The 21,644-nt window shown below is 34.5% G+C and overlaps 2 protein-coding genes across 2 annotated transcripts in view; one reads left to right on the top strand and one right to left on the bottom strand.

Annotated features, from left to right (window-relative positions):
- Window positions 1-255: 255 nt before the first annotated feature.
- On the top strand, window positions 256-7,331 carry LOC144439263 (alpha-N-acetyl-neuraminyl-2,3-beta-galactosyl-1,3-N-acetyl-galactosaminide alpha-2,6-sialyltransferase-like). Its single transcript, XM_078128538.1, has 3 exons — window positions 256-441; window positions 2,232-2,635; window positions 7,217-7,331. The coding sequence occupies exons 1-3, from the start codon at window positions 256-258 to the stop codon at window positions 7,329-7,331; spliced, it is 705 nt and encodes a 234-aa protein (XP_077984664.1).
- An 11,273-nt stretch (window positions 7,332-18,604) lies between these two features.
- Window positions 18,605-21,644, bottom strand: part of LOC144439262 (uncharacterized) — a 31,620-nt gene continuing 28,580 nt past the window's right edge. Inside the window, exon 12 of the mRNA XM_078128537.1 lies at window positions 18,605-19,268. Coding sequence (XP_077984663.1) covers window positions 19,030-19,268 — 239 coding nt within the window. The 3' untranslated portion in view covers window positions 18,605-19,029. The remainder of the gene's footprint in view (window positions 19,269-21,644) is intronic.

Below are 21,644 nucleotides of genomic sequence, written 5' to 3'. Positions count from 1 at the left end.
CTGTCCAGAACGGGTATGATGCGAAGCAAAGGTTTACTAATATTCATATTAACAGCTACTCAAATATGTGTCTTGCTGATTTACTTGAAACATTATAGTCAAACAAGTGTTACAGTGCAGCCAAAACGACAACAGCTCCGCTTGAATATTCATGGCAGGACGGTGTCTTGCATTCCAAAAGGAAATGATACGATGTCCTCAACATTTTCTCTCTTATGTGGAGACAATTTTCAAGACACAAAACTGCAAACCGATATGAACCATGTCGAGAGACAAACAACCAAACCTGAAGAGATTCTGAGCGGAAACGTGACGAGGAAACCAGAATCTGACTCAGAAAAGGGCAGTGAAAATGAAAGCCCTAAAATTCCAGACCGAACATTGGATAGCGTCTTTGACGGATTTCCTGATGAATACCTGTATGTAAATGACCATGCTAAGGTAGGTAAATTAATCATAATATCGATTACATTTTATGTGATCAGAAACGCGTGAATGGTGATCAGAAAAGACAGTACAATATGTCGTTCGAGCTGAGCTGGCATCACTTGTGAGCTGCGCGTTGTTGATCTGCGCTCCTAAAGTAAAATCGGCCCGTGGACTCAACTACTTGTAAAGTTCAGTATACATCATGTATTTCGCAGTTTTTAATATCTCCAGAGTAACGGTTTATGCATTAAAAGGTGAGGAAGATTTAAAATTACTACGGAATAGTCGACTGTGTTGAATACAAACAACGATGTGTTCAAATCTACATGTATTGAGGGAAGTGTTGCAGTTGCCACGTCTGAAGGTCATGTCGTGTACATGTGAATACTATAAATTTATTTTGTTAGTTATGTAACGCCGCTAATGAATTAAAAAAAACACCGATACGTATACAGCATCGTGGAATTTATGACTATGCAACGTATCTCATCAGTGATATGCAAATTAGGTGTAAAAATGCTAATTTTGGTCAAAACTTATATCTCACACAGTACTTGATCTATGAGAGTTAGGTGTAAAAATTTTGCAAATAGCCAGGACTGTACTGAATTCAAGTGAATTTGCTACAGATATTGATTACACAAAGGTATACAGAAAGACATTTCAAAGTCTCAGTAAGCACATTAACAACATTTCCCCTCATTAGGCTATATCTTAAGAATACAAACTTCAAATTCAACAAAATTTAGTACATACGTTAACCATAAGAAAACACATATGTCCTGTAAAGCTTGTTGGTGTACCTTTCAGTGTTAATGAATAATTTGCATAATTAATGATTCTTGGTAATTAGGCTATATCTTACGACTGCATACTTCAATTTCAATACAATTCAGTACATACATTAACCATAACAAATTGTGTATGTCCTATAAAGTTAGTTGATGTACCTTACAGTGTTAATAAATGATTTGCATAATTAATGATTTTCGGTAATTAGGCTATATCTTAAGACTGCATAATTCAATTTCAATACAATTTAGTACATACGTTAACCATAACAAAGCGGATATGTCCTATAAAATCTTTTATATAGCTTAGTTTTAATGAAAAATTTGCGTAATTAATGATTTTAGGTAACTAGGTTGTATCTTAAAAATGCAAGCTTCAAATTTCATATAATATGATAAGTACATCAACCATAATATAATACGCACCTGTCCTATGAAGTTTGTTGCTACAACTTTTTCTTTAATGAGTATTTTGAATAATGAACGATATTCAGTAATTAAGCAGTATCATACACTCTTATATACATTAACCTAAGAAAGCACGCTTGTCCAAAATACAAAGCCTGTTACCATAGTTTTTTTAGTTTAATGAGTTATTTGCATAATTAGTGATTCCCTTCCGGGAGGCATTCAGTTTAAATCTGGTTCTGTGCTTGGCAGTGATCCAACTTTGTCTCATGGAGGTTAGCACACATACATTTACTATGCATGTATTAGATGAACAATAAATATTCATGACTCCCAAGTGCTTACACCTTGAGGTAAATATTCATGAATGTTAATTATCATTGAATACATGTCCATGTCTACCCATTCCCATGAGGCAATGCTGGAACACTGCTAGGACAATGAAGGTGAAGCAGGTTCCGATTTGCTGTTTCTTGGCAATGGAATGAAATTTACTATACAGTGATTGGGGGCTCAAGTTTGTGTACATTTTCAATAATGGTAAAACTGAAATATATTTACAATTTATCATCTAATGTTCATGTTTTTTCTTTGTCTTTATAGAAATTTAATTTACGTTGCAGTGACTGTGCACTTGTTTCAACATCGGGTCAATTACTTGGCACTGGAGCAGGTGCAGAAATAGACAACGCAACTTGTGTTATACGTATGAACGCTGCTCATGTTGAAGGATATGAAAAAGATGTTGGTAGCAGAACAACCTTACGAATGGTATCATTCATTGTCATACAATCACGAGGATTAACAAAGAAGGATATATTTGGAAAGCCGAGCTATCCAGAAAAGACAGTACTTTGGTCATCTTACGCACCCAAAATATTTCCAAACATTTTCAAGTCATATGTAAATTTAAGTTCACATTATCCAAACACAGAGTTTTATTATGCAACAAAGAAACAAATGGAATTCACTGATGAACTCTTTCAGAAAGAAACTGGAAAAGACAGGTAAGTATTATATGCATGTTTCACAATTTCATCTCACTCAAATCTCATACCTGTATCAATCAGTTTATTCTGATATATATGTAGTATGTGATCATACAGTACACTATGAAAACATACTCCGCAAAACTCGAAATCTTCTCCATTTTTACCTCCCGTAAGGGTACAGGAGGTATTAAAAGGGGAATGTTTGTCTGTCTGTCTGTCTGTCTGTCTGTCTGTCTGTGTCATCATTTTCTAAAAATCGGCTGGCTCAATTGTAATGAAATTTGGGATATATAATCTTTAGGGTAATAGCTAGACCTGATTAAGTTTTGAGCCAGATCTGTTAATGTTTAATTAGAGAAATTTGCATATTAATGAAATCAACTAATTACGCAATATCTTAAGACTGCATACTTCAATTTCAATATAATTTAGTATATTCGTTAAACATAATAACATACATTTGTCCTATAAAATTCGTTGATGTATCTTACAGCGTTAATGAATAATTTGCATAATTAATTATTTCTGTTAATTAGGCTATATCTTAAGAATACATACTTCAAATTCAACATAATTTAGTACATACGTTAACCATAAGAAAACACATATGTCCTATCAAGTTTGTTGATGCACTGACAGTGTAATGAATTATTTGCATAATTAATGATTTTCGGTAATTAGGCTATATCTTAAGAATACATACTTCAATTCCAATATAATTCAGTACACACGTTAACCATAACAATCGCATATGTCCTGTAAAGCTTGTTGGTGTACCTTTCAGTGTTAATGAATAATTTGCATAATTAATGATTCTTGGTAATTAGACTATATCTTACGACTGCATGCTTCAATTTCAATACATTAACCATAACAAATTGTGTATGTCCTATAAAGTTAGTTGATGTACCTTACAGTGTTAATGAATAATTTGCATAATTAATGATTTTCGGTAATTAGGCTATATCTTAAGGTACACGGGGAAGAATCGCCTTGACTATTTACGATGTAATCCGACACAGCGCGAAGTGTTTTGGACTTTGAACTTTATTTGCATGTCAAATTGTCCATGCTCATGTCCCACCACGGCCAGTCAAAGACGAGGAACAGATAGTCCAATGTTCATGCTCCTTTACCAAAATATACTCAAGAATTGTCATTCCTGACAAAAAATAATTCTTATTTACTGCACTAATGTTTCAAAATTCCCGCGATGTCACAACCAATGCACTATCGGGCGATCCGTTATGCACAGACCTACTTCCGCATTCCACTCCATTATCATGGCGCCACCCGTAACATCTCATGAATATTTATTAAAACGTCATCTTCGGCTTCGCTCGGCAAGATTTTTTCACGTTCGGACTAATCCTTTGACCCAACTTTGCGTGTTAGCGGGAAGTACCCGGATGATAACGTAGTTCTATGGTAAGTCTTCAGACTCTGACCTATCGATGTTTGGCACTCGCTTTTCAATCGGATCACTTGTTACAGATTTAAGTGATTTCGCCTGGGTCTTGAAAATGACATCGTTTGGACTCAAAAATGCACCATTTTCATAGTTTATACTTAGAATTAATTGGAAATTCACCTATATTCTATAAAACATCGATTGAGTATGTTGTTTTGAATGTGTCTAGGTCATAGTTCAGGGTGTACGGCAAATACATTTACAGGAAACGCTCGCCGAAATTTTCACCGATTTTTTCCCAAAATCTTGACCAAATTTGACGTTTTTGTAAAGAAAATCTCTTCTACCAAGCAATTATTTTTTCATACATCGATTCACTAGGTATTTTTAAGTCTGTATTCGAAGTTTCATGAAAATTAAACGGCAAATTTCCATATGAGTGGCATGTGAAGTCAACAATGTTTTTTTTGTTACAGATCTAAGGGCCTGCAATCGGCAGCGGTCGGCCAGCGGTTCTTCCCTGTGTACCTTAAGACTGCATACTTCAATTTCAATACAATTTAGTACATACACATGTACGTTAACCATAACAAAGCGGATATGTCCTATAAAATATTTTATATAGCTTAGTTTTAATGAAAAATTTGCATAATTAATGATTTTAGGTAACTAGGTTGTATCTTAAAAATGCAAGCTTCAAATTTCGTTTGTCCAAAAAACAAAGCCTGTTACCATAGTTTTTTTTGTTTATTGACTTATTTGCATAATTAGTGATTCCCTTACGGGAGGCATTCACAGGTATACTGCATTAAAATGAACACAAAGCAAAATATCACTAAGGGCATTCCTACTTGTAGTACTACTGCTATGCATACACACACACTCCAGTACATGTTTGGCCTACATTTTCTTAGAATTCATCTTTCTTTCAAATTAGCTTGAATCTAGCGATGATTTTTGTCATGGACACCCTCCATGTATTTTGACATTGGATAGCCTCATACATGTAGGTTGTTTCTGAATCAGTATTTGACTCCCGTCTCTATCCTACTCTGATGTATACAAATTAGATTCAACTTTTTCAATACATTTTTATGTGCATATACATGTATTGTACATTGTATACTATTCATTGAATTGTTGCAAGAACGGTTAAACCATTAATTGGAAGCCACACATTAAATAATTTCTTTTAATAACAGATGATTATTCAAAATTTACAAATTTCAAATCATCGGTTGAGAAGCTGTCAGAATGCTAAATGTTACTCAAGCTCAGTATGAATTTTGCTTCCCAGAAATAGCTATGTGAACCAACACATTTAAATTTAGAGATTTATCTTCAAATTTTATAGATTTCAAATCATCAAAGCAATATACATGTATGTTACATGTATGTGAAGGGAAAATTCAAAGTATCTTGACAAGGTGTACTACCTCAATATGCTCACGGTAAAACTCTTACAGCAACTATATACGTGATATACACATTTAGGTGATTAATTTATCAGTAATTAAATTTAATAAAGTTTTATGACACTAATGATTTTTCAAGATCTGTAATATGTAGTTTGTAATGAGTTACATTTATATGTTTATTCAAGACACACTCCTTAAACTGCACCAGTATATGTAGTGCATACATCATTTCCAAGAATGAACTCTCTTTGTAAGACATATTCCCTGCTACAGAACAAAATTTAATTGTTAATCAAACTAGACTGCCAAATTTCGACTGTGTACTTAATTCTTATTCCACCCACTGGTAAATAAAGCCTTTCACAGATATTCATCATACATGTACCTTTTGAGAAATGGAAAAGGAAATTACATCTCTTCCCAAAAAGACTAAATCTAAACATTTTATACTTATCAGAAAATATTTTTGAAATACTGATCTCTTTTGAATGTTGGATATTGTAAGTTGTGGACACACTAGTATTTGAAGTACTGTAGGTTAAAATACACTTAGGTGAGGTTAAAATACACTTAGGTATATTATGTTATAAATAGAACTTGTAAATATTAACATATAAGATAAATTTAAATATTTACAAATCCCTTTGAAGGTATTAACCTGTTTCAAAGTGTACAATACATCTATATCAACAATTTTTAAGCATGTCTGCCAGCAAGTTGGATTTTAAAGAAATTGGTAATAATATGTGCACAGTATACTTAAAGCATATCAATGGAAACCGACTTTCCTGTATAAGAGAGATTGCCAAGAAAGTGGACATTTTACTTCAGGCTCTTTTGCACAGATGTTGAAAAGGGAACTAGAGCAATACATGATGCATGTAGTGTATTTGAATAACATATATATTGTACATCATAAACATACATGTATATACATGCATGATATCCATGGCTATGTAAAATTTATACCAGTGCACAGACAAGAGATGACATGATATGATCTACATGTACTACCAGTGTAAAATACATGTATGTCTCGATATTGTATTATGTATTTAAATTTCTGACATCATTTTGAACAATACAGTGCACTGTCGCCCCTTTGTACATGTATATTTAAAAATCTTGATATGTTCTCTTTGTTGTATGAAGTACTTGGGTATTTAAAACTATTTACACATTCTCTCTTTGTGGCATGTACATGTATTAACCAAACACAGAAAGAGTGCATTTGTTTTTAAAAAAAGTACTTTTCGATTGATATGATATATTTTGTTAATAAAAGGGAACAAAGATGAGGCTGCTGTAGTCCTAGCAGCTCTACTTAATCATCATGTCTATGAAAAGTCACATTCACCACTCTACATCACACAACTTCTCTAAAAATAACAAAAAATAACATTATTCATATTAGCCATGAGCTGATGTCTCTACACTGGGGCAAGGAATTCTGGGATTGGAGCCCAAATATTACCTATGCTGATGTGACACCATCAAGAGCATCACCGTCTGTATCTATTGTTTCTACCTTACAGGTCAAATATGTAGAAACAGTAGACAGACTGGTGGCTAGGGGCACTGATGACATCAGCATAATTAGGTGGGCTACAATCCCAGAATTCCCTACTCCAGTATGTCTGTTCATGGTAAATTTGAATAAGGGTTATTTGTCTTATATTTAAGGAAGTCGTGTGATGTAGATTGGTGAAAGGGAAAAAATTAGCCACACCTTTATACCCATTTTATTGCCTTTGTTGTATTTTACAGAAATGATTCTGGATCCTGGCTGTCAACTGGCTGGTTCACCATGGTTTTAGCTTTACATATATGTGATGAAATAAAAGTATATGGGATGGTAGAATCAGATCACTGTGAAAGGTAATGTTTTTTTGTTTTTTGTTTTTTGGGGGGGTTTTGGGTGGTTTTTTTTACTGACTCAGGTAGTACCAGTAAGTCAGATAATAATGTGTATTCACCAATATAATAATAATAATGAAGGTCAGTTCTCAAACAATGGCATACAGCTATTTGAAGGTCAATACGGCGTATTCCGGTTATCGAACTTCCGGTTGTTTCGCAGGAAAGTATCGCGAGAGGGCGCACCATATCTGACAAAGTGAGGGCCAGAATTTTCGTCATGGCATCTAATAGTATGGCGATGTATGAAGCTGTCAACAAAATGGGCGTAAAAGAACTCCGTGCATTCATAAAAGAGTGGAAAATTACTACTTCTAAATCTACTAGATATCGCCAGAAATGCTGTCAACCTTGGTCTTGAAACACTAGAAAATGATAATTTTCTGAGAAAACGAAAGAGGAGACGAATAGTGGATGTCAAGCATCAAAAGATAGAACTAATCGACAGCGGAAACATTGAAAGTTGGACGGAGGACCTTCGAAATATACCCGATGTAGACATGATAAACATATTTCTTTACCTTACTGGTGTCTGTTGCTTGACAAAAGAACGATTAGAAAATTACAAATCTGACAACAGCTTCCAATCTGATTAAAATCCGATGTAGATGTTGGCTGATCGTTCATTGCTATTTTACCTTCGTTATTTTGCCTGAATTGACCTTCTTGGTACATGTTTACATTTTTTAGCTTGCCTGATCGCCTCCTCTACGATCAGGCTAAAAAATTTAAACATGTACCAAGAAAAATAATATCAGGCAAAATAACGAAGGTAAAATAGCAATGAACGATTAGCCGACATCTACATCGGATTTTAATCAGATTGAACAGCTTCCAGCTACAGTCATTGCAATATTGAGAGTTCGGTCGACAATTACCAAGCCACATGTTTATATTGTAACTGATGTCGCCGCATACTTAGGCCTTTCTTGTTTATTAGAACAGTGGTGTAGCACCACGGGTGAAATCATAAAACTTTGTCCGGAAAAAAACATTTCATGTACTGGTTAGTATAAGTTGGCATAAACATATTTGTATTGATATACTCATCTTTACTATCACACTTTGGTTAGCTTGCTATTCTTCATTCAGGACCATCAGTGTATAAAAAACCTCATACCATGTCTTATACCGATCTGATTAAAATCCGATGTAGATGTCGGCTGATCGTTCATTGCTATTTTACCTTCGTTATTTTGCCTGAATTGACCTTCGTGGTACATGTTTACGTTTTTGTCCTGATCGGTAGATGAGGCGATCAAACATGTACCACGAAGGTCAATTCAGGCACAATAACGAAAGTAAAATAGCAATGAACGATTAGCCGACATCTACATCGGATTTTAATCAGATTGGTTTTATACAAGCTGCAATAACTGTAGCGTATATTGTGATTTTGAGGATTCTTTCCTCTGTTTTTGTACCTTTTTCCGTTCCGATGTTTGACTGGAAGCAATCGCTACAATTTCTCCAACGGTAACGCAAATGGACGAGGTCACACTGAAAACGTGAGTGAGATGTCAGTGTACTACCCGTTTCAAAATGTTGCTACTTTTGGGTTTTCCTCACGGTCGAATTGCAGAGCCAAACTTACGCGAAATATTAGGAGAACAAGAGGTTAATTTGCTATTTCGTTATTTGATGGGCGATAATGCAATATTATAGCGTAAAGTTACGGGGAATGACAGAAAATCTTTAGTCAGTGGTTACGATGCCTATAGACTCTATGCTTTGCAATAATGCTCTACAATTCTGGCCCTCACTTCCGGTTCTAAAACAGCGCCCCTAGTGGCCAAACTATCATATCTTTTATCTTTTCGGGGCTTCTTCGATAACCGGAATACGGCGTATTACTTGACACCTTATCCGAGTTACCTGATGTACATGTTGTTGTTGCAGGTGACTTTAATGCACGTACAGGTGATGAACCTGACTTTATTAGTGATGATAATTTAGAGCATATTGTGGATGAGGGTTTCGCGTATGATGATTCTTTTTACATTCCACAAGACACAACTGTAAATACCTTTGGTCGCTCTCTCCTTTCACCATGTCAGTCGTTTAATCTACATTATGTTAAATAGTAGAGCTGGAACAGATGCAAACAGGGGTGACTTCACTTGCATTACAAGTACTGGTGCAAGTGTTGTCGATTATGTTTTAGTGTTGTCAACATTCTTTGATAAATGTGTTAATTTTTCTATACCAATACGTACCGAGTCTGATCACCTTCCTCTTATTTTCTCGATGTCAACAACTGAACAAGATTATTAGGAAAGGCAAGTACCCCAATTAAACGTATTACAAAATATACCGGAGTTTTCCGAAAACTAGCCTTGGGCCACTATTCGGAAAATCAGCAAATTCGGAACCACAACAGAGGAACTAAATAGAAGCTCAGGGCGATTATTTGGCAGTCAACACTCAACAGCCATGTGGCTATATCATTACTAATGGAGACATACCAGTTTAGGGACACTACAATTAGGAAGACAAGAATAATAATTTCATTTTATAATAATTCAAATATATCAAATGAAACATTTTATTTGCTATCATTCTATCAGCATTGATTGTATTGTTGCGTCGATGCCTCAAAAATAACCATTACAAATAGAATAGAATAATCAATTGACTGAAACCAAGCATGTCAACTTTATATTTATTATTATAAAGTGGATATTGTTCAACTAAAAATAGTGTACGTCTGAAAATACAGATTCATAGGCAAGATTCAATGTTTCACATTAGCGGGACTTGGGACCACTAATTTTTTTAGCAGGACCACTGCATTTTTTCATCACTGGTCCGGGGACCACCCGTTCACAAAATGATTTGTTCACCCTGGATAAACTTGACATTAGCCTTGTACCGATCGTTAAATCTCCATGAACTCATTTATACATGACATTACACATTACTTCAACTCTTACTCGATGTAATTCACTTTGTGTGCACACTCACAATGCAAATTACCCTGACCTATTTTTAGACCCAGTGTGTCGCATTGACAGTGACGTCTGCGGGTCTCCATGAGTCATCTGCCGACTTGTTGATCGATCTCAGCACAAAGGTGTATGTACCTACCTTCACGATAACATTCTCCTCGTGTAAAAAACATCCATTTTTTATTGGCACTCTAAGTTTATGGGTTTTTTCAACGGAACATTCAAACTAAATAAAAACTAAGGTTACCAATATAACAAGGCAAAATTCTTGCCGTAGTGAATCTGAAAAACCCATTAGACGCCCACCCGCCAAATGATCGCCCATGGGCAACTTTTCGGATGGGCTTGTTTTCGGAAAACTCCGGTAGTTGGAATCCAGACAAATACTGGGACTTTGTCAATGCAATAGAAACCGATGAGAACAAATCACACTTAGAACATATTGTAGAGGATTGTCATTATAACATTGAGCATTTTACTAATATAATTAAGAAAGTTTGTAAATCTGCTGCTGTCCACTGCTGCTATACAATATATATTGAGCCTACTATTGAACACATTATACCAGATACTGTAGTAGACTTAACCTTCGATATTCTAAATTCCCCAATTACACAAGATGAAATTTTAACCAGTATTAATAGTATAAAAAGTGGTTGAAAAATGTTACATTGAATAGGAAACCACAGAAACAGCCATTGTGGTTCAATACTGAGTGTAAAGTTTTAAAAGCTCAAAGATATAAATGTTTAAAACGTTTCCGGAATGAGGGACATGTGTGGCTGTTGGGGCAATATAACCAGTTAAAATAAGATTTTAAGAAAATGTGTCGTGACAAAAAGAGAGCATTTCTTGAAAATGAAAGACTAAAATTATCTCTTTCTTTGGGTAATTCTAAATTATTTTGGACAAATCTCAACAGACTATCCCTTTCTACCAGTTGGTCCTTTCCCTCTATACATGTAGATGACTGGTTGTTTAATTATTTTAGAAATCTTTTCACAGTAGATGAACATGTTAATTTAAATGAGGGCTGACGAATTAATATATATTGAGCCTACTATTGAACACATTATACCAGATACTGTAGTAGACTTAACCTTCGATATTCTAAATTCCCCAATTACACAAGATGAAATTTTAACCAGTATTAATAGTATAAAAAGTGGTAAGTCACCTGGTGCAGACAGTCTACTTGGTGAATTTTTCAAAGCAAGTAAATATTTTCTTACTCCTTATTTGTATGTTTTGTTTAATATAAGATTTTTGATAACGGTATTTTCCCCAGTGATTGGACCAAAGCAATTATTATTCCATTATATAAAAAGGGTCCAAAGAACCCCCCAGAGAACTACAGAGGGGTATCTCTTTTGAGCATATTCAGTAAGATTTTCACATCTGTTTTAAATCGTCGTCTTTCTTTTTGGGCAGAGTCACTCAACAAAATTGACGAAGTTCAAGCTGGTTTTCGTAGGGGATATTCAAACATTGATAATGTCTTTATTTTGCAATCCATGATCCAGAAATACTTAACATTGAAGAAAGGAAAGTTCTATTGTGTGTTTGTTGACTTCGCAATGGCCTTAGATAAGGTCGAACGACAAAGGTTGTGGTATATTTTACATAAAGGTGGGGTTAATGGTAAAATGTTTAGTATTTTAAAGAGTATGCATTGTAATGTTAAGTCTTGTGTGAGGACACCAAATGGTTGTACAGACTATTTTAGTTGTCCAATTGGTGTCCTTCAAGGTTGTATGATAAGTCCTTTTCTTTTTTCTTTTCTCATAAATGAACTTGCAATTGTAGTATAGAAATCTGGACACAGAGGTACATTGTATTCAACTTACACCTGATTTTGTCAAATTATTCTGTCTATTGTTTGCTGACGATGTTGCCTTGTTTTCAGATAGTATTGTTGGACTTCAGAGATTGTTAAATGTTTTAAGTAGTTATTGCAACCGATGGAAAATGTGTGTAAATTTGTCGAAAACAAAAATCGTCGTCTTTAAAGCTGGACGCTATATTTCACAGAAGGAGAAGTGGGTTTTTAATGGAAAAAACTTGAAGTGGTCTCCTATTATAAATATCTTGGAATTTTACTGTCATGTAGACTGAAATGGGCTGAAGCAACTAAACTGCTGGCACAACAGGGCAGAAAGGTGCTTTTTGCTACAATGAGAAAAGTGGGGGAAATCAAGCCATTGCCTTACAACGTATTTTTCAAAATATTTGATTCTATGATTTTACCAATTTTAATTTATGGTTCTGAGGTTTTTGGATTTCAATCCTACGTATTTCTTCAACGAGTTCAGTACCTTGCATGTAAAATGGTTTTAGGAGTCGCTAACAGTGCACCAAATAGTGCCATTCTGGGAGAATGCGGCAGATACCCTATTTTCCTACATACTGCAAAAAGATGTATTAAGTATTGGGCAAAGTAAATTACTATGCCAAACTACAGGTACCCCAGAAAGTGTTATGATATCCTCCTGAAAACTGAAAATTCTAATGTAAATTCTAGATGCACTTGGGTGACTGAAGTTAAAAATTTATTGTACTTGTGTAACTTGCAAGATGCCTTACAAGTACAGGTAATAGGTGATGTATAAAATTTTGTTGATGCTCTTCATATTAGATTTAGATCATATTTATTAAGTGTATGGCGTACTGACATTTCAGTGTTAGATAAATTAGATACATATAGAAATTTTAAGTCCTTGCTTCAACCAGAAAAATACTTGACAACGGTAAGAATTGCTAGGCATAGGACAATGCTAGCACGTTTAAGATGTTCATTTCATTGTTTGTATATCGAGACAGGAAGAAGACAGAGTATTGATAGAGCTGACCGTATTGGTGTACTTTGCGATTCAGATGAAATCGAGGACAAATACCATTTCCTATTGAAATGTGAATTTTTTGTAAACCTTAGGTCAAAATACATCCCGCAATATATTTATCAGCCGCCATCCTTTGAAAAGTTTACTCAACTGTTAATGTTATCATCTGATCAATCAAGTGAATTACAGAGCCTAGCAGCCTTTATTTATTACGCTTTAAAAATCAGGTCAGAAGCAAATACATGTACTTAAATGGAACTGTAGCATATTTTTTTTTTGGGGGGGGGGGGGTTATGGAAGTTTGTAAATTGTATTTTGGGCCTGTGATCTTTGACTACAATAAAGTGACTATATACATAATAATAATAAAAATTTATCTTAAAAAAAGATACTTATACAGAATAAATAAATGGCAAAAAGGATCAAGAAATAGCAAAGCTAGTCAAGCTTGTATCTCCTTAGTGACTAACAAGCACACTCGTACTTGTAGGTGTATATATTCGATGTTCAAGACTGCCATAAAAACTGTAACAAATAAGAAACATAACAAAATGACAAAGCACAACAAACAACAGTGGAACAGTAAAACTGATACACATACAATCTCTACAGTCAGTTCATGAAAGTAATATAAAGTTGTACTTATATATAATCCCACGAAATCAATGTTAGTTTGACGTCATGCCAAGTATTTTTCGTGGACTAATACCGGCGAGAATTTGTAGTCCATGAAAAATATAAGGCATGACGTCAAACTAACATTGATTTCGTGGGATTATATATTTATCACATAATATTTAAAAAAATATTTTTTCAACATCTTTAGATCAAATTTTATGAAACTGCAAGGGACTTATTTTTCATCGCATGGCAAAACACTGCATTTGACGGCTATGTAAATTACGAAGTTGCGCGCGTGACCTGTTGTGAGATCAAGCTAGGTACACATACAAACTGTGCCGTGGTTATCAAAGTTATCTATTGTAGCCTTGAGACGTACGTGTCATATCAAAAGTAGTTTCAAAACGTAGGTAAACATTGTCTGAATGCAACCCAAACAACATACACTATAAAATGTACATGTAACTCACTGTACCTGTATCTTCTTAGAATCTATATTGTAAATGTTGTATTTTCCAAAAGTATTTTGTAGAGCAATTACATGTACGTATAATTTGGCTCAGGCATCACAGCTGATCTACTGTTCTGGAAACCTGCCTTTACTTGCCATACAATCCCACATAATGTTCACTGACAGTGAACTTGATTTCTTTTTAGGAATTTTGATAGACTTCGTTCATAATCATTCACATACATAACATTGCCAATCTCACTACATACAAATGTATTCACCTCTTACATTAAATTAAAGAGGCAATAGGGTGCAGACGTTGTCTTAGATGTTAGGTTCATGTTTATATTTACCTATTTCAAAGGGGAGTACGTGCCACATTTTTTGTAAAGTTTTGGTTCTGGGGTCATTTCATAATGCTACTACATGTATGTTACATTACACACAGTTCTCAGTAACTGCAATAGCATTGTACCTCATGCTAGAGGGTCAAAATTGAACAAGAAGGTCAACTTATTTTCATGCATGTCTACACTAATGCATTACGAAGTGCATGGAGCAAAAGTTATGCTGTCGACCAAGAAATTGAACGTTCATTATTTTTATGATGCGCCTACTAGGCAGTAATATTCTATTTCAGGTACCAAGAATTGGAGTACATAGCAGACAGTCTGCATGTCCTGGAAAGCAGGTACACATACATGTACATTCACAGAACCTGCAAATAAACAATGATGAATATTTACATGTACACATGTATGTTCATATATAACAATGCTGACTCCCATGAGACAATGTTTGTCCATGGAAAGAAACTAACCGATGCAATGAATTAGGAACAAGTTTAGCTCAGTTTGAGTCAGCAATTGTGCATAATATAAGTGGTGTAAAATTTTCAAATGAATCTCCCCAACCTATAGTTTACAAAAATGCCTTTATTTCCTGGCGTTGAAATGGTTATGCCCTTGCCAAACTATCAATTTTTCTAGATTTTCTGAATTTCAGAAAGCAAATGATATCATTCAAAAGTTAGTACTAAAAATAACGGATGAACGTGTGGATAAACATTGTTAAAAACTGTACAGTTGTGCTACAACACCATTGGCACTATTTTGAAATACGGATGAACAACACAACATATCAGGCTATGTGATATGGAGCGTACAAAATAACCCTTTCACAGACTCCCAAACTTGCCCGCCCTGTTTAAAAGACGTTCAAGTTTACATAATAAAGGAGAATTACAATTTGACCAGACTACGTCACCGTAGTCAAAGACTGGTAGTATCAATGATTCGATCAGCATTTTCGCTGTTTGCTGCGGAAGACAATTTCTGATACGACGTATTATTCATACATACATACATACATACATACATACATACATACATACATACATACATACATACCGGTACATACATGCATACATACATACATACATACATACATACATACATACATACATACATACATACATACATACATACAAACATAGAGACATACAGACACACACACACATCATACATACATACATACATACATACATACATACATACATACATGCATGCATGCATGCATGCATACATACATACATACATACATACGAGCTTAGTTGCCAAATGTGGACCCTAAATGTCACACCCCTATAAACCCCCCTTGGTGGAACCATGATTTCCGAGGGAGATAGAAACAAACAAATATGGAAAACATCATGAAGACAAGCTAATAAATATTTCTGTCACAATGGATTCCTTGAAATGTTATTGCTTCTACTTTTCGTTATTTCCATTATATTGTGGAACCTTATACGTATAGAGATGTGTATAGTGAACCCTTGTGTATGCAACTCGCAGAGATGATCATGGTGAATCATGGTGTATGCCACTCGTTTACAGATGACAATTGTGAAACTTTGTGTATGCAAACTTGCAAGGCATTGAGCATGGTGAACCATTACGTTCTGTCACTAAACCACAGCCATGTATGCACATTGCTAACTGATGACATTGTTTTTAGCAAACTTATAAACAGCTTATGAGATGTTTTAGGCCAGGTTAACATCAATGACAGGGTGTCCAAGGTGAAAAGTCAAAACGTGAAAGCTTGTGTATGTAACTCCCTAGAGATATATGAATGGTGCACCCTAGTGTATGTGAAGCTCTACAGAGATGAGATGGTGAGCCCTTGTCTATGTATACAACTCTTTATATATATATGTGAATGGTGCACCCTTGTGTATGTAAAACTCTACAGAGATGAGATGGTGAGCCCTTGTGTGTGTATATAACTCTCTATAGATATATGAATGGTGCACCCTAGTGTATGTAAAACTCTACAGAGATCACATGGTGTGCCCTTGTGTATTCAAACTTATATATATGTATATAGAATAGAATTGAATAGAATAGAATAGAATATAACATAACTTTATTGTCGATTTGGAAATTTTTCTTCCGCTTCACCAAAAAATAAAATAAAAGGCACATTACAGTTACAAACACACACTAAAAATAATTACAGTATTAAACACAAACACAGAATTAGAAACAGTAAAAATATATATCTTCAATGTAGTTCTTTGAAAATGACAGGTTTGAATTCAGTATGATTATTGCACTTGGAATAAATGATTTTTTAAAAATGTTCTTGCGAGTTAAAGGTACTCTGTATCGTCTTCCTGAGGGCAACAATTCAAACTGTAAGTATAAAGGATGTGAGGTATCATTAACAATTGCTTGGGCTTTCCTGCGGACGGAGAGTTTGTAGAGGTCATGGAGCTGACTCTGCTTCTTACCAATTATTTTCCGGGCCAAATGTACAACTCATGTCAGTTTAGTTCTATTTTTAACATTCAAGATGCCATACCACACTTTCTATAAGGCTCTTGTATACCTTTTCAAGAACATTTTGATTATATATATATATATATATATATATATATATATATATATATATATATATATATATATATATATATACAAATACATATATGTGTGTATGTATTTAACTCTTTATAGATATGTGAATGGTGTGCCCTTGTGTATGTAAAACTCTACAGAGATGACATGGTGTGCCCTTGTGTATGTAAAACTCTACAGAGATGACATGGTGTGCCATTGTGTATGTAAAACTCTACAGAGATGACATGGTGTGCCCTTGTGTATGTAAAACTCTACAGAGATGACATGGTGTGCCCTTGTGTATGTAAAACTCTACAGAGATGACATGGTGTGCCCTTGTGTATGTAAAACTCTACAGAGATGACATGGTGTGCCCTTGTGTATGTAAAACTCTACAGAGATGACATGGTGTGCCCTTGTGTATGTAAAACTCTACAGAGATGACATGGTGTGCCCTAGTGTATGTAAAACTCTACAGAGATGACATGGTGTGCCCTTGTGTATGTAAAACTCTACAGAGATGACATGGTGTGCCCTTGTGTATGTAAAACTCTACAGAGATGACATGGTGTGCCCTTGTGTATGTAAAACTCTACAGAGATGACATGGTGTGCCCTTGTGTATGTAAAACTCTACAGAGATGACATGGTGTGCCCTTGTGTATGTAAAACTCTACAGAGATGACATGGTGTGCCATTGTGTATGTAAAACTCTACAGAGATGACATGGTGTGCCATTGTGTATGTAAAACTCTACAGAGATGACATGGTGTGCCCTTGTGTATGTAAAACTCTACAGAGATGACATGGTGTGCCCTTGTGTATGTAAAACTCTACAGAGATGACATGGTGTGCCCTTGTGTATGTAAAACTCTACAGAGATGACATGGTGTGCCCTTGTGTATGTAACTATATAATGCCATATAGATATGTGAATGGTGCACCCTAGTGTATGTAAGCCCTTCAGAGATGAGATGGTGAGCCCTTGTGTATACAAACTTATATATATGTACACACATATATATGTGAATGGTATAATAGATATTCACATATCTATAAAGAGTTGTATACACACACAAAGGCTCACCATCTCATCTCTGTATGGTTTTACATACACTAGGTTGTACCATTCACATATCTATAAAGAGTTATATACATACAATTATGTATAGTGTTCCGGGAAGGGATTTATTGTTTATTTGCATTAAATTGGTAATGTCAGGTCTAATTAACCAATAATACATTATGCAAATGATGACACAGTCTTGTACAGTGGGACATGTTCACACGCACACACATAATACTTACAAATTATATAAATATGTGTATATTCAATAATTCAAACCTGGTTTTTGAAAAAACTACGATTTATATTACCTGACATTTCAACTCATTCACTATAATTGCAATATGCAATATTACACACACATCCAATCAATGAGTACCAAAGACACTCTTTCTTGGTTAATGCCACTCTGAATTGTAACGTTTTTTATTGATCATAAACCCACAAACTGAACACTAAATGTGACAACAGTAATGTAAGAAAGGTGTAATAAATAACTTTCAGTCAACATCACATAAAAGTATCTGAGTATACCAATACTATAGCACACTGAAGACCAAAACAAAAATATGATCCAATGCAAGTGAAATCATGATTCAAACAAAAACATATACAGTACTAAAATGTCACTCACAAGAAGACTGTAGTCAAAACCTAGACATGTTGTAAAATATCACACACTAGAAGACTGTAGTCTCCAGCTAGACATTATACTACTTGTCATATGAGTTAATTAATAGGAATTAATAGGACTCCATGAAAGTGAATGGTCAGTATTTTAGCAAAACTAGTAGTAACAGCCCAGTTTCGGAATATCCAAGGTACAAAACTGGAAAATTCAGTGGTATTGAGTTTCTTCATTTTTGACCAGCCAATTTCGAACATGGTCTTTAATAATGCGCCATGAGCGCCCACTAAGAGTGGGTTCAAGTTCAATTGCTCGCAAGCACTCATCTTTCAACGGTACTCTTCTTTCTGCATAATTTTTCTCCAAAGATCTATGTATAGCATCTTCTTCTTCAGGGGTCCACTTTCTGTTTTGTTTAGGTTTTCTAATGTTGAATTGTCTAGTAGCAACTGAAAATAGAAGAGAAACATATCATAAAAAGGACAGATGGACCAACCAGTATGCAAAACAATTAAAGATCCTTACTTCTGAAAACAAAATCTTGATAATTAGGGGGGAGGGGGGGGGGGGAGATTCAATATCTTCTACCGGTACTTTTAGCAGAATTTCCTTCAATTAGCAAGAAAACAGGCCACTGTGAATGGCTTCTTTTTATAATAACTTCATTGTTATGACATTAATATGCCTCCAAAAAGACACTACGAAATACATTTTGAGTGTAATGACTCTGTCAATTTATGTACCAAATGACCGGAACTCACCAAGGACATTGACATGTATAGGTGAATTGTTATTGGTTTAAATTACCTTTCCAGGATAGGTACAAAAACAAGGGAAGGTCTAATTGATGGAAACAAGTTTAAACTGAGTGTAAATATACCCACCCATATAGTGTAAATTCTGCAGTCTAGTTCATAAAAATTTGGGATCAACTCAGAATGACAGCTGAGGAAGATTGTGCAATTACCTCCAAATTCTTGATTAAGGCTATGTTTTTTTAACAAAATTCAGATTTTATAGTTCTTTCCGATTGTCATTGTGAGTTGCTCCCTATGAAAAGCAGAATTTATATTTAGTGTAGATAGCAGGCACTCAGCTACTTATGAGGTCTGTCCCAAACAAGTACAGTACATTTGTACATAACATGTATCAGGGTTTTAAAAACATTGTCAAAAACAGTATAGGCATGAATTCCTAATTTTAATATAACACAGTGCTAGCAACAATGAATAAATGCACAAAATATACATTTTTCATCAAAAATCAAATTTTTGGCCTTACATTCAAACGACTTCACATTATCACTTATACTCTACAAACATTTATCTACCCAAAGTTATACACCAATCGTTATTAAAATCTTTAGACAGACATAGTGCTTGGATGGCCAATGTTCTGTTATGAAGTATATAATTTTACAAATTTTGTTCAATTTATGACCACACACACAACCTTTCAGAGAGATGCAGTTGTATCGGTACACAATAACTGAACTGTGTAAAATTTACAGCAAAATGACAACCATATGGCCAGAATTTAATATTAACTCTGTGGAAATAGCTGTACTTACTTACTTACTTACTTCCTTGCTGACTGCAAGTTTGACATGTAAAATAGTCAATCAGTATAAACTTCTATCTTTAAATACAGCACATAAACCCAAACAATGCATGTAATCAAAGGTATATTTTTTGCACTTGGAACTACTCTTTCTGTAACTATCATAAGATATAAAGTGATGGGAAATATATCAGGGGAAAACAATGGTCTAATTGAAGGCTCACCTATCAACATGTTAAGATACCTTTTTGTTTCATCTGGTAACAATTAAATTTAAAGTCATCAAGTGAGAATGGTTTAGATGTAAAATTTTGTAAAATAAAGTTGAAAACAAAGCTAGTGAAAAAAATTAGAAGAAAAATAATGATAAAAGAAGCAAAGTCAGGAAATTCAACACAACAAAAATGATTATACAGAGACACCAAGGGTTTTCCTCCTCTAGCTGCCTTCCTTGATGATGCCTGTTGTAAATATAACCACCTAAAAAAACATAAAACATTTTCTTAATATTGAATGACTATTATATCAATAAAAAGCCATTGGTTTTGGCTGTATCTATAGCTGACATCACATTAGACATGAATTCAATCACATTTGAAGGTCCTTCGTGCATTGATAGCATTAGACACCACGTACACTAGAAACGTTTAAGTTTTGATCCTTTTGCTCCTCAAAAAAGGAAGCAATATATATATCAAAGCCTTGATTGAATGTTTAACCCTTCCATTCCTAAAGAAATATGAAATAATACGAAAACTTGATTTTCATGAACATTTTGGGAAATTTAAAATATTACTTCAGTAGGAAGTAATATATCTTGAATTTTGATCCAATATAAAGTTGATACATGTCTGAAAATTACAGAGAAACAAGAATTTTTGTTCAAAAAGTTTGGCGGGAAAGTTTCTAGTCCTGAAGGGGTTAAACAGAACTAGAATTTCTACCAGTCAGTAAGGTAATGATAGAGAGGTGTCATGTTATTGTACAATTACTGTATTATCTATCAAGGTAGAATGAGCCTCGGAATATAAATATATAATCTTATGCCCAAACTTCAGTTCTAAAACCTATTGTCATTAGAATTATCCTCTCCTCATTAAACGTAATGAAAACCAGATTTAAACTGAATGCCTTCCGTAAGGGAATCACTAATTACGCAAATTACCCATTGAAACTGTATGAAAAAATATTGTAATGAACTTTTTTGGACACAGCCCAAGTATCTACAATAATTATGTGAATTGTTCACTTGCTCTTTGGGTGGA

The sequence above is a fragment of the Glandiceps talaboti genome, chromosome 8 (assembly GCF_964340395.1).
Source record: "Glandiceps talaboti chromosome 8, keGlaTala1.1, whole genome shotgun sequence".
Taxonomy (NCBI): Eukaryota; Metazoa; Hemichordata; class Enteropneusta; family Spengelidae; genus Glandiceps; species Glandiceps talaboti.
Note: the sequence above shows the minus strand (reverse complement) of the source record. Positions and strands in the feature narration are given on the sequence as shown.